The sequence below is a fragment of the Pogona vitticeps genome, chromosome 4 (genome assembly GCF_051106095.1).
Source record: "Pogona vitticeps strain Pit_001003342236 chromosome 4, PviZW2.1, whole genome shotgun sequence".
NCBI classification, from domain to species: Eukaryota; Metazoa; Chordata; class Lepidosauria; order Squamata; family Agamidae; genus Pogona; species Pogona vitticeps.
The window spans coordinates 129,802,004-129,814,365 of NC_135786.1; the positions used below are offsets into that span (position 1 = coordinate 129,802,004).

The window sequence follows — 12,362 nt, forward strand, 5'->3', positions numbered from 1 at the left end:
CTGTTAATTTAGTTTTTGAAATGGAATTAAAGCCCTGCCTATAAATCTCAAAAAATAGGATCATGCTAAAGAAAATAGATATATAATAAGGATTGCAAAACATCACATCACAAATTATAGCATTCATTTCCATGCCTATCTTCATACTGCTATTCAAATTATAGAACAAAAATGAAAAAACACTTCTACATATTCACTCTAGATCCTTAAACATTGCTATGTAAATCATGTTCTACTTGGTCCCCCCTCCCTTAAATAAGCTGAGTCTGCCCTCTTCAATAAGAGTCCACTGCTTTATAGCTCGTGGGTTAACTCAATGGGACACTTTCATTCCAAAATATACAATACCATTCATGCTTTGACTCTTGCTATTCCTACGCAAAGGACATGATCCAAGCTGAGATCTTTTAAGCCCCTGATCATTTCACTGGAATTGGCACAAGATAACTTCCCAGTCAATTGTGACCATTGTCTCAAATTAGACCATTCTTGTGGGATTTGAAAGAGCTACTGTAATGCCCTAGAATTGCATATTTATTCATCTTATCCACTTGAAGCTGTATAGACTGGTTTTTGGCAATGTTCTCAAAGCAACATAACATTAAAATCACAATTCCCTTTAAACAGAAAAATAACAAGATCTTCATAATTACTGTCTAAGGAAATCAAATCACGAGTTCTCATGGCCATTCTACAGATGCTACTCTCAGGGTGTTTGAACCCAGCCTTTTGAACTCCTGTGGCACACAATGTTGTGTTCTTTTGCCAAATGACAAACGAGTTTATTACCGTGGACTGGTGGTAAATCTGGATAATGTTAACAGTTACACAAAAAACTAATAATGACAGAAAGGCGAGAAGAGCACTTCTTTATAAGGTTAGCAGCTCTCATGCTTTGACCTGCTGTCCCTTTGACCTTTAGAATTCACAGCCCTTTCTGCTAAAGGATGCATTAGGTGCAATATGTGTGAACAGATGTGCTTCTAAGTATCTCGAACAGCAAACAAAGAAACATCTAGGCACTGCCACTTCACTTTCCCCCTTTGAATTCAGCTCAAAATCCACCCCTTTCACAACACCTTTATTTAATCCTCTAGCTCTCCTCCCTAGCTGAAATGCAGCCTGAATTCTTCTATCCCAAATGTTTGCTGTATATGCAGAAATTAAGGTCTGAATAAAACATTTTCATTTGCTCCGATTCATTCCTTTTTCTTCTCCCTTCCCATTCCCTGCCTAAAGGTAGTCTGTGAGCTTCTTAGGAAAGAGATCCAGATTCTGCATTGACCATTTTGTACAATGTTATAATAATAAATTAACAATTTATACTGAGCAGGGTTTTTTTTTTCAAACCAGAAAAGAAAATCAGCTATCCAGGCAGGTCCATGTGTACATTTAACGATTTACCCCAAACACTGCAGTTATTGGAAATCCAGTTAATCAAGTGGAAATTTGCCATCACCTCCCTTCCCCGTTAAACACAGAAGACTTTGAAGATGAAAAGCAGCTTAACTGAGAGTGGTGTTGAAGCAAATGACAGCCATATTATGCACCTTGTAAAAATCAGCACATTTTCCATGTAGGCAGTCCAGAATCCACCCTGCCACCCCAACAAGGGTGACCTATTCCCTCGTTGCACCTAGCAGATGGACACCCACGACAAAGTGTGTGTTAAATATAGACTGCAAACAGAAACTTTTGAGGCAACATTTTGGTTTATCTTACCCCATCAGAGGGACTCTGCAAAACACTGCCTGCCTGCTCAAAGGCAAGAATGCTTTCTGCCGTAGTAGAATGACTGAAAGGTTTAACAAAAAAGAACTCTCCCTGTTCAGACATTGGAGAGAGACAAGACTTGTAGTGCTGAGCTCCAGCTCCACCCACTTCAAGGTATCTGATAAAGCCTTCCGGGTGTGGGTGCCCAGTGAAATTTATGGTAGATTTCCGGTCTGTCCTCCTACTACAGCAACGTGATATGAACCAGCTGGGGACACAGAAACCAGATTTGAAGCACCTGGCGCCTACAACAATCATCATTACACAAGATACCAGAGAGATGGCCACAAGAGAGATGATAAGATAAAGGGTTAAGTTGGGGGCTCTGGAAGGCGACTTAGGTAGAAGATCCAAGGACTTGGAAAAGTCCTGCACAGCATTATCCTCTGAGGAGATCACGAGAACCAATGAGGCTGAGAGAGATGGCACCCCGTTGTCTCTCACCTCCACCACCAACCTGTGAGACACCCCAGGCTCCCTTAATGCCCGAGTAACCCGGATCTCTCCTGAGTGGCGTTCCACTTTGAAAGGAATGGCCTCATTTGTTTCCTGAAGCAAACTGTATGAAAGCCAAGCATTATGGCCACTGTCAGCATCCACAGCCACCACTTTAGTCACCAAGTGTCCGGGTTCCACTGGAAGCAGAACTGGCTGGTGAAAGGCAGAGCCCTTGAGAATCTGTGGGTGGACAATCACAGGGGCGTTGTCATTCTGATCCACTATGAACATGTGAAGAGTGGCTGTGCTGCTCAGGGGCGGGAAACCCGAATCCTTCACCTCCACTGCAACTTGAAATACTTTTTCTTGTTCATAATCAAGAACTCTGGATGTATATATACTGCCATTCTCTTGGTTGATATGAAAATAGGTTGAGATAGGCAAACCATGGTTCCCGTTGTCCACAATGGAATAAGACAGCTTTGAGTTGACACCCACATCAGGGTCAGAAGCTGAAAGGGAAAAAACCAGTGTCCCTGGAGAAATATTTTCCTCCACGTGGGCTGTGTACGAAGGAATGGAGAAGGTGGGCGCATTGTCATTGACGTCTGAGACTTGTATAAAGATGTTTTTCTGCGTGGATTTTTGAGGCACTCCAGAATCTGTTGCTTTAATTGTGATGTTATATCCTGCAGCCTTCTCTCGATCCAAGGGGCCATTGGTTACTAGTGAATAATGCTCTTTAAAGGAAGACACTAGCTTAAAGGGCACGTGTCTTGTAATCTCCAAGTGGACTTGCCCATTTTCCTCAGAGTCATTGTCCTTTGCCTGGATGAGTGCAATGACTGTACCAGGGGGGGCATCCTCTTGCACTGGGCTGGAGAGAGAGGTCAGCATTATCTCTGGGCTGTTGTCATTGACATCAATAAGTTCGACTCTGATGTTGCAGTGGCCCTCCATGGCAGGGGATCCCTTGTCTTTAATGTAGATGGCTAGCTCATACGCACTGGCTTCTTCATAATCCAGCAAAGCTTTGGTCCTGATCTCCCCTGTTTGGGGGTCTAAGCTAAATAAGTCGAGGAGTTTCAGAGGCGCGCTCTTGCTTGATGTGAAGAAATATTCAACCTCTCCGTTGGGTCCTTCATCTAAGTCAGTAACGTTGAGCTTTGTTACAACAGTCCCCACCTGGACATTTTCCTGCAAATAAACCTTTGACACAGGTGGCTCACATACAGGGGGGTTGTCATTTGCATCCAAGACATGGATTGTCACCCGAGCAGTGCCTGACTGAACAGGATTCCCACTGTCCAGTGCTGTCAGAATCAGATGATGAACGGCTGCCTTCTCTCTATCCAGGAGCTTTTCCAGGACAATTTCAGGCATTTTGACCCCATCCCCCCGGACATTGATGCTCAAAGCAAAATGTTCACTTGGGCTGAGCTCATAGGTGGCAATGGAGTTGGAACCTGTGTCTGGATCTTCTGCAGCTTCCAGGCGCAAACGGGTGCCCGGATTGGCCACCTCCGTGATTTCTAAGGACACCGCGTCCTTCGGGAACTTGGGGGCGTTGTCGTTCACATCCAGTATCTCCACCTCCACCCGGTTAAGCTGCAGGGGGTTCTCCAGCACCAGCTGAAGAGGGAACGAGCACGTGGGGCTGGACCGGCACAGCGCTTCCCGGTCTAGCCGCTCATTGACAAGCAACATGCCGTCTGCCAGGTTCACTTGGAAGTAGTGGCGCATTCCCTCGCTGACCAGCTGCAGGCGCCGAGCAGACAGGCTCCGCACGTCCACTCCCAGGTCCTTGGCGATATTCCCCACGGAAGAGCCTGGATCCCGGTCCTCCGGGACTGAGTAACGAATCTGCGCGGGGATGAGAGCCGGCAGGGAAAAGACTGAAGCAAAAAGCACCAGCAGCTGCCATTGCAAACTCTGTCCGCCGCCGTCCATGCCCGGCTGCTTCGCTCAAAAGGATCGCCGTTTCCGGCTGCTGCTGCTGCTGCTGCTCTGCTGACGCCGCCGCCGCCGCCGCCGCCTCTGCTTCAGGTGCCCAGACCCGGAGGTGGTGGTGGTGGGGGGTGTTGCTGCTCCCCCTGGACACCCGCTGAGGTCTGCTGTCTTTGCCCCCCACCCCCAAAGGTCTCCTCCTGGTGACTCGGGGATGACCCGAAAGGGGCTGTGCAGCGGAAAGAAGCAAGCTGCAGCTGGAGACAGGGGAGGGGGAATGGATTTTAAAGCGCTCCGATCAGCAGCAGCTCATTGGCAAAATGAGCAGCAGAGAAAAGAGGCTGTGAAATGGATACTGACAAATGACAATTCCCTCCCCGGCAGCAGCAGTGAAGCCCCTTCCCCAAAACACCCCACATCCTGGTTGCTCCCCCCATCTCCACAGCCACGGCCCCCCCCTCTTCCCCCCCCCTTCTTTCCCAGCGCAGCAGAGAGCCTGGAAGGACTGGCCCAAGGGAGCCATTGGCCACAAGAGCTCCCCGGACGTCTTGATGAAAAGGCTGAAATCCAAGGTGCAGAACGCAAGCAGGAGGAGCTGCTAACAGCATCTGTATCTGGAGGAAATAGGAAGGAAGGCAGAAGCAGAAAAAAATCCCATCCTGCACACTCCCCACCTCCAAAAGAAAAAAAAAAGAGAGAGAGAGTGATTAGACACACTGCTCTGGAAGGCTTTAGAGAAGACAGGTGTAATGCACAGCCTAAACATGTAAGCATCCTATGCATTATCCCCCCTCTCCCCACACAATGACTCCTAGGTGCAGGGAAACTTCATGCAAAAAATCTGCAAAGATTCCAGAGCTGAAATAGAAAAGGTGACACTATACAGAAAACTCTCTCACCTGGCTAAAGAAGCTGGGTTCAGTTAGATTACTGCAAGAGGCTGTCCTAAGAGTCAGACTGGGTTTCATGAACACAAATTCACTGATATCTGAAACAGGAGAAAAGCAGGATCTGTATCCTCGAGCAGGGGCTCCTGAAGTGGCCACCTGTACTCCTATCATGGTATCTCCAGGGCTCAGTTGATAATGACAATGTCCCATCATATGATCTGGGGCATCTCGAAGTCCACCAGCCTTACTTCCACAGCAGCCAAAGATAGCAGGTCTTGCACATGCATCACGGCGGAAGCACCGAACTGCCAAGGCCACCAAAGCAACCAAGGAGATGGTAGAAATTGCAGCTAAGGAGATGATAAGGTATACAGTCAATGTGGGAGGTCCTTCATTTTCCACTGTGTGAGCAGTTAAACCCAGAAAGGCTTCAGGACTGCTCTCCTCCAAAAGTACAATCACGGTGACTGAGGTGGACATTGAAGGCTCTCCTGAGTCTTTCACAACTAAGACAAGCTCCTGAGTAGGACTGTCTACATCCTGTACTGCTCGCAAAGTCCTCACCTCCCCATTGCGGAGGCCCATGGTGAAAAGACTGGGGTCTGTGGCTTGCTCTAAATGGTAAGAGAGCCATGCATTTCTCCCAGAGTCCATGTCTACCGCTGTAATTTTTGTAATCAAGGCACTGGCTGAGGTAGATTGAGGAATCCTGAACTGTACGATTGAATCCTTCCCAATAAAGGGGAACCGAATCCAGGGTGCATTGTCATTTTGGTCTAGCAGGTAGATGTGCACCATGACTCTGTTACAAAGAGGAGGAGAGCCACCATCACATGCCTCCACCTGGAACTGAAAATGATTGGTATGCTCATAATCAAAGGGGCTTTCTGCAAAAACTTCCCCGCTTGTTGGGTTGATGGAGATGTAAGTGGTTGGATCTTCATACAACTCTTGTCCGGGACTGGCCAGAAGAGAATAAGACAGACGAGAATTCTGATCCTTGTCTGCATCTGTTGCAGAAGCTGTAAGAAGAACTACTCCGATTGGATTGTTTTCTTCTAAAATGACTTCATAAAACAACCTGTCAAATTGAGGTGGGTTGTCATTGACATCTGCCAGAGTAATGGAGAAAGATGTCTGCTGGGAGAGAGGTGGTTTTCCTAAGTCGAAGGCATAGATGGTGATATTGTATTGAGAAATACTTTCCCGATCTAGTTGCTCACTGGTGAGCAAGGAATACTGGTGCTCAAAGTCTTTCCGAAGTTTGAAAGGAAGATTTCTGGGTAGATCACACTGGACTTTCCCATGCTCCCCAGAGTCTCTGTCTTTGACATGTATCACAGCAACAACTGTGCCAGGAGGTGCATCTTCACTCATGGAGCTGGAGAAAGAAGTGAGAATGACTTCAGGGGCGTTGTCATTGACGTCGGTGAGTTCTACCATGATACTGCAGTGCTCTTCCATAGTAGGGGAGCCCATGTCCTTAGCTTCCACTTCGATCTCATACACGTTGGCCTCTTCAAAATCTAGGCGCCCTTGAACACGGATCTCTCCTGTGATATCATCAATTACAAATATTCTGCACAAAGCTTTAGAGTTATGACTGCTGAGGGAATACCGTACCTGTCCATTAGACCCTTCATCCAAGTCTGTTGCATTCAGCTTAATCACCAGGGTTCCAGGAGGAGAGTTTTCAACCAGACGGGTGTAGTAAGTGGGTCTGTCAAAAACTGGGTGATTATCGTTTGCATCCAGAACATGAACAGCAATTTGGATAGTACTAGATCTGGGTGATGTACCACCATCCTCAGCTGTCAGGATCAAATGGTGAACAGCTATGTGCTCCCTGTCCAGTACTTTCTCCAGAATTAGCTCTGGGAATTTGGTGCCATCTGTGTGTGCCTTCACGTTGAGGTTGAAGTTCTCATTGGCGCTGAGGTGATACGTCTGCAAAGTATTTGTTCCTACATCTGGATCCTGTGCGTGAGGGATAGGGAAACGGGCACCCAGTACAGCCAGTTCATAGATCTGCAGAGCTATTGTGCTACTTGAGAATTCAGGAGCATTGTCATTGATATCCAGAATCTCCACTTCAATACGATAGAACTCCACTGGGTTTTCAATAGCAAGTTTAAGATGCAAGAAACACCGCAGGTTTTGCCCACAGAGCTGCTCCCTGTCTATTCTGTCATTGACTATTATGATTCCAGTGTTCACTTTCACAGAGAAATACTGGGAGTCGGAATCAGAAAGCACCTGCAGATTGGCAGCTGCAAGCTTTGTCACATCCATTCCTAAATCCTTAGCAACATTTCCTACAAAGGCTCCTCGAGTGAGTTCCTCTGGGACAGAGTAACGGATCTGTGCAAAAGAGCCACTCAGATACAGACAGAAAGCAAAGACATGCAGGAGTTCCAAACGCCAGGCAGAGTTTTCTGGTCTGAGCATCATTCTGAAATCCACAGCAGGAAGCTCAATAAAACTGCAAAATAGACGCTATTTATAGCAGACAGTATCTCTTTAAAGCCCTGGAGAAGATACCACTTATCTCGAAGAAGTATGAAATATATAAGAGAAAAAGGGTCTGTGGTCAGTGTTTACCTCTCTCATTCATTGTTTTGGTTTGAGAGAGATTGACACAGCTGTGGAGGGGAGTGGTACGCGCCGCAGATCTTCAATGTTAACCCCCTGTTCATTGGCCAAGACTGCCTTCCTATTTATCCAATCAGCAGACTCCTTCCCAGGACAGCAACAGACCCACCAATCTGAGCTGAGAGGTTGCTACTGTGTGAAAAAGGACCGCGTAACCTGCTGTTTTTAACCTAGAGACACCAGGCTAAATGACAGACAATGGAAAACAAAGCCCAAAATCTTGTCTGCTTTCAGCTTCTGTGCTAGTTATAGGATCCTCAGAAACATTAGCTGCAAAGAGACATGTGTCCTAAAATCACATCCCAACGTCTGCTGTTTTATTCACAATAAAACAGTTACTTCATCATTTTTTAAAATTAAAGATAACAGTTAAATGAGAGCTGGCAAGTGATTAAAACTACCCTCATGCTATCCTAAGCTTCCAAACCAATTATTTTCTAGATTTTTAATAACTCTAAATTGTATTTATGTGAGACAAATTATTTCATCTCCCCACAGACAACGTGACAGCTGCTAATTGGTTTAGTACTAATTTGGTCAGATACCAGCTATTGTTGTAAATATTTTCACTTTTAACTGGAAGTGGTTAGAACCTGCGGTTGTAGGAATGTTAAGAGTGAGGGTTTAGAAATAAGCAGGAGATAAGGAATGATATTAAATTAATGGCAGTGTATCACTTTATTGTTAGTCACATCTAAATTCAGCTCCTACCCCTCCACCTTGTCTTTTCTCTTAGGGCTTCTGCCAGTGAAGAACAACAATATCATGAGAAGGAACCCACATCATTTGCCCAAATTACAGTTTCCCTTTTACAAGACAATACCAGTGTAGAATTAGGATTTTGTAGACAGAGGTTAAAATCTCAACTCCGTGGGTGACCTTGAGTAACTAACATACTTTCAGCCTGACCCACCTTATGGCATTTTTGTGATTTTAAAGTGGCGAAGACAATAGCTATGTAGACTGCCTTGAGCTTACTGAAGGAAAAGTGGAATATAAACACAACAAATTGCGAACTATTGCTGCCTTGCTCACATAACATATCTCGGTCATATTTTGGAGACAACAAATCCATTTCAGAGAAGAAGAAAAGGCCATCTCACCTGCTTGGGTTGGTTCAGCGTATCAGAATGGGATAAGAAAGAATCAAAATCCCTTGTCAGGGTACTTGGCTGGGGATAATCCACAGGCCTCATAAAGGTGAAGTCACTTCTGTCGGACTCTGGAGAATAGTTGGCTCTATAATACTGGCTCTGAGAGTCTGTGGGCCGGAGTGTAACCTCCATGTATTTCAGAGTACCATCTGAATTCAGTTGCAGCTTGGGGCTGGATGGTTTGAAAACATCCCTGGCAGGAGTTCCACTCAGACTGCAGCAAGAGGAGCCTCTGTCTTTTTTATTCCAAAAACATTTTGCAGATAAGACTATGAAAGTAACGAGAGACACAACACTAACCGCCACTAGTGCTATAATTAGATAGAGAGTCAGATCAGATTTTTCTTTTGGGTGAGTTAGGAAATCATACGATTGAGGCCCTTCTTCGAATGTCTTATCCTCCAGTGAGACCAAGATGGTGACAGTAGTTGACAAAGGTGTGTCCCCATTGTCCTTCACCAGGACAAGAATTTTCTGTGCAGGAAGATCTGTTTCCTGGAAGTCCCGAACAGTTCGGATTTCCCCAGTGTAGGGAGTCACTCGGAACAAAGAAGGGTCAGTAGACTGAGAGAGCAAGGAATAAGATAGCCAGGCGTTATGGCCAGAATCTGCATCCACTGCTGTGACTTTAGTGACCACATACCCTGCCGGTGCAGACTGAGGGATCCTCTGAAGTGCAGACAGTTCCCGGCCAGGCACTGGGTGTAAAACAATAGGTGCATTATCATTTTGATCCAGTATGAAGAGGTAGACAGTGACGCTGGAGCTCAGTTGGGGTGATCCAGCATCCCTGACAGTAATAGGGATTTGCAGCACTTGAAACATCTCATAGTCAAAAGAGTGCTGGGCATAAATATTGCCATTATCTGGGTTGATATAAACAAAAGAAGAGACAGGAGCATCTTGGATCTGATTTCCTGCCACTGAGTATGTAAGCTTGGAATTGTCACCCTCATCTGGATCAGAGGCAAATACAGTACACAACAGAGAGCCAGGTGGGTTGTTCTCCTTCAAGAAGGAGTTGTAGAAAGGCTGAGAGAAAGAGGGGGCATTGTCATTAACATCTGAAATGTTCACCACGACAGTGACATCTGTGGTCAGAGGTGGGGACCCAGAGTCGTGGGCAGTCAGCTTGACAGTATATTGAGATACTGTTTCTCTGTCCAGTTTTTCAGATGTAATCAAGGAATAGTGATTTTCAAAAGATTTAATTTTAAATGGCAGGTTTGGTGATATCTGTAAGCTCACTTTTCCATTGACACCTGAATCTTGATCTCGTACATTAAAAAGCCCCACTACTGTTTCTAAAGGGGTGTTTTCTGGCACCGGGTTTACCAGGGAGGTAAGCAAAACCTCTGGTGGGTGGTCATTTTCATCTTCCACTTCCACCTGGATAACACAGTGGCCTTCCAATTGTGGAATGCCATTGTCTCTGGCCCTCACATGAAGTTCATAAAAATGGGACTCTTCAAAATCCACAGTTCCTTGGACGTGGATCTCACCAGTATGAGGATCCAAACCAAACAATTTCTGGATGGAATCAGACGTGTGGATTCCAAAGGAATACTGTATTTCCCCATTAGAAGCTGCGTCAGGATCAGTTGCATTGAGTTTGAAAAGCAATGAGCCTATAGGGATGTTCTCCAAAAGGCTGATCTTGTACACAGGAGAATCAAAAGCAGGTTCATTATCATTATTGTCTAGGACCACAATGGTGAGCTGAGCTGTTCCTGAAAGGACAGGATCCCCGCCATCATGGGCGGTCAGTATGAGCTGGTGTTCTGACTGTTGCTCTCTATCCAAAGGTCTCTCTAGCACCAGCTCAGGTAAAAGCTTGCCATCCTTTACATTCTTTACATTAAGTGAGAAATGGGAATTGGGACTGAGTTGATAGGCACTGACGGCATTGGTTCCCACATCCGCATCATGAGCACTCTCCAGTGGGAAGCGTGACCCAGGGGCAGCAGACTCTGCTATCCTCAGTACGAGCCAGGGAGAAATGAAACTGGGGGAATTGTCGTTTAAATCCAGAATCTCCACCTCGAGGTGAAACAGTTCCAAGGGATTTTCTATGACTACTTGGACTGGCAAAAGGCATACTGAGCTTGCTCCACACAGGATCTCTCGGTCTATCTTTTCATTGACTACCAGAGCACCACTGGCCAAATCAACTGCAAAGTACCTCTTGCTCTCCTCAGAGCCCAGTCGCAGCCTTCGATTTGAAAGATCTGCTACTGTTAAGCCCAGGTCCTGAGCCACCTTCCCCACCATGGTCCCCAGCTCTGACTCCTCAACTATGGAATAGTGGATCTGTCCTGTAACCAACGCCCAGCTGAACAGCAAAAACAAACCCTGTACTTGCCATTTGAAAGAAGGTTGCCAGGACAATTGTGGCTCCATTTCAGAAAAGTCCTCTTGCAGAAAGAGTATTTGCAGTATCCCAATGATATGGCGGCTCCAGGATTGGGATGAGTGCTGTTTTTAAAATCCCTCAGAATTTCCTTCCAAATGAATTTAAGTAGCTTTTGAGCTTGCCTAGCTGCAGTAACAGAGTGTTAGTCAGAGAGTTGAGGGGGTGGATTGGGGGAGGGAAGCTGAGTTACAGCCATAGCGACGGGGAGGAAAAAAAGTCAAGGCAAAAAGAGCACCCCCCCAAATCTGGATCAGCACCTGACTGGATGACAGCTCCATCCACTCTCCACCATGACAACTCCACCTACACTCTTAAAGCGCCAGTAATGTGCACAAGATTGAGGTGGCAGGACGGATCACTCCTATTCTTCACCCGTAAATGTAACTATTCAGGAGGCTAGTTCGTCACTGGTTTTGGCAGCTAAGTTTAGCAGTTCAGATTCTTGTTCTCAAGGAAACAGCACGTCCGGGAAGCATGAACGGTACAAATCCTCATTGTTCACATTAGCTAGATTCCTTCCACCTCATCTGAACCAAAGACAAACTCTCCGCTGTAGGGAATACAGAACCACAGTCTCTGTGACTAATAACTGCTTTTTCACTTGCTATGAAAAAAGTATTTGTTATAGTGCAATAAAAGAAAGATATGGAGTGGAGGGACTCTCAGAGAAAATGCTTTAATGTCAGGCAAAATATCATCTGTACATATGTAGATTAAAAAAAATAGATGGTAACAAGGCAAAACAGGCTCTTTCAGAATGTTCACTTCTAAATGCACACATAGGAACATCCAGCAGATAATGCAAGAATGCATAAGCTTCAAAATTGCCCAAGGCTTCCCAGTTCCATTCACTGGGCTGTCTAAAATTAGAACATTACACTGAGTGCTGCTGCAATTCTGAGAGATTCATTGTAACTGAAAGGCATGGCTTGGATGAACAGAAATCCACAAACGGAGCAATTTTTAGGCAGTGGCGTAAGACAGAGAAAAACAGTTTCTAAGTGCCAAATGATTTCTATTCCTTTAAATAGTAGAAACAGTCTACAGTATATTATTTCTTTGAATAATGTGAGATCCCAGTGTAGAACCACAGAA

General features: G+C 45.6%; 1 protein-coding gene across 28 annotated transcripts in view; it reads right to left on the minus strand.

Moving 5' to 3' along the window:
• Positions 1-12,362, minus strand: part of LOC144583006 (protocadherin gamma-C5-like) — a 268,787-nt gene that overhangs the window by 34,198 nt on the left and 222,227 nt on the right. For 2 of the 28 annotated variants that reach the window (XM_020799209.3, XM_078392478.1), the window contains exon 1: positions 1,723-4,230. The exons of 20 other annotated variants lie outside the window; for them this stretch is intronic. In XM_020799209.3, the coding sequence (XP_020654868.2) occupies positions 1,723-4,161 (2,439 nt within the window). In that variant the 5' untranslated portion in view covers positions 4,162-4,230. Of the gene's footprint in view, positions 1-348; positions 591-1,722; positions 4,231-5,057; positions 8,607-8,803; positions 11,666-12,362 lie in introns of those variants that run through there. 6 more of the 28 variants (XM_078392480.1, XM_072998368.2, XM_020799213.3 and 3 more) reach the window with 6 other exon arrangements.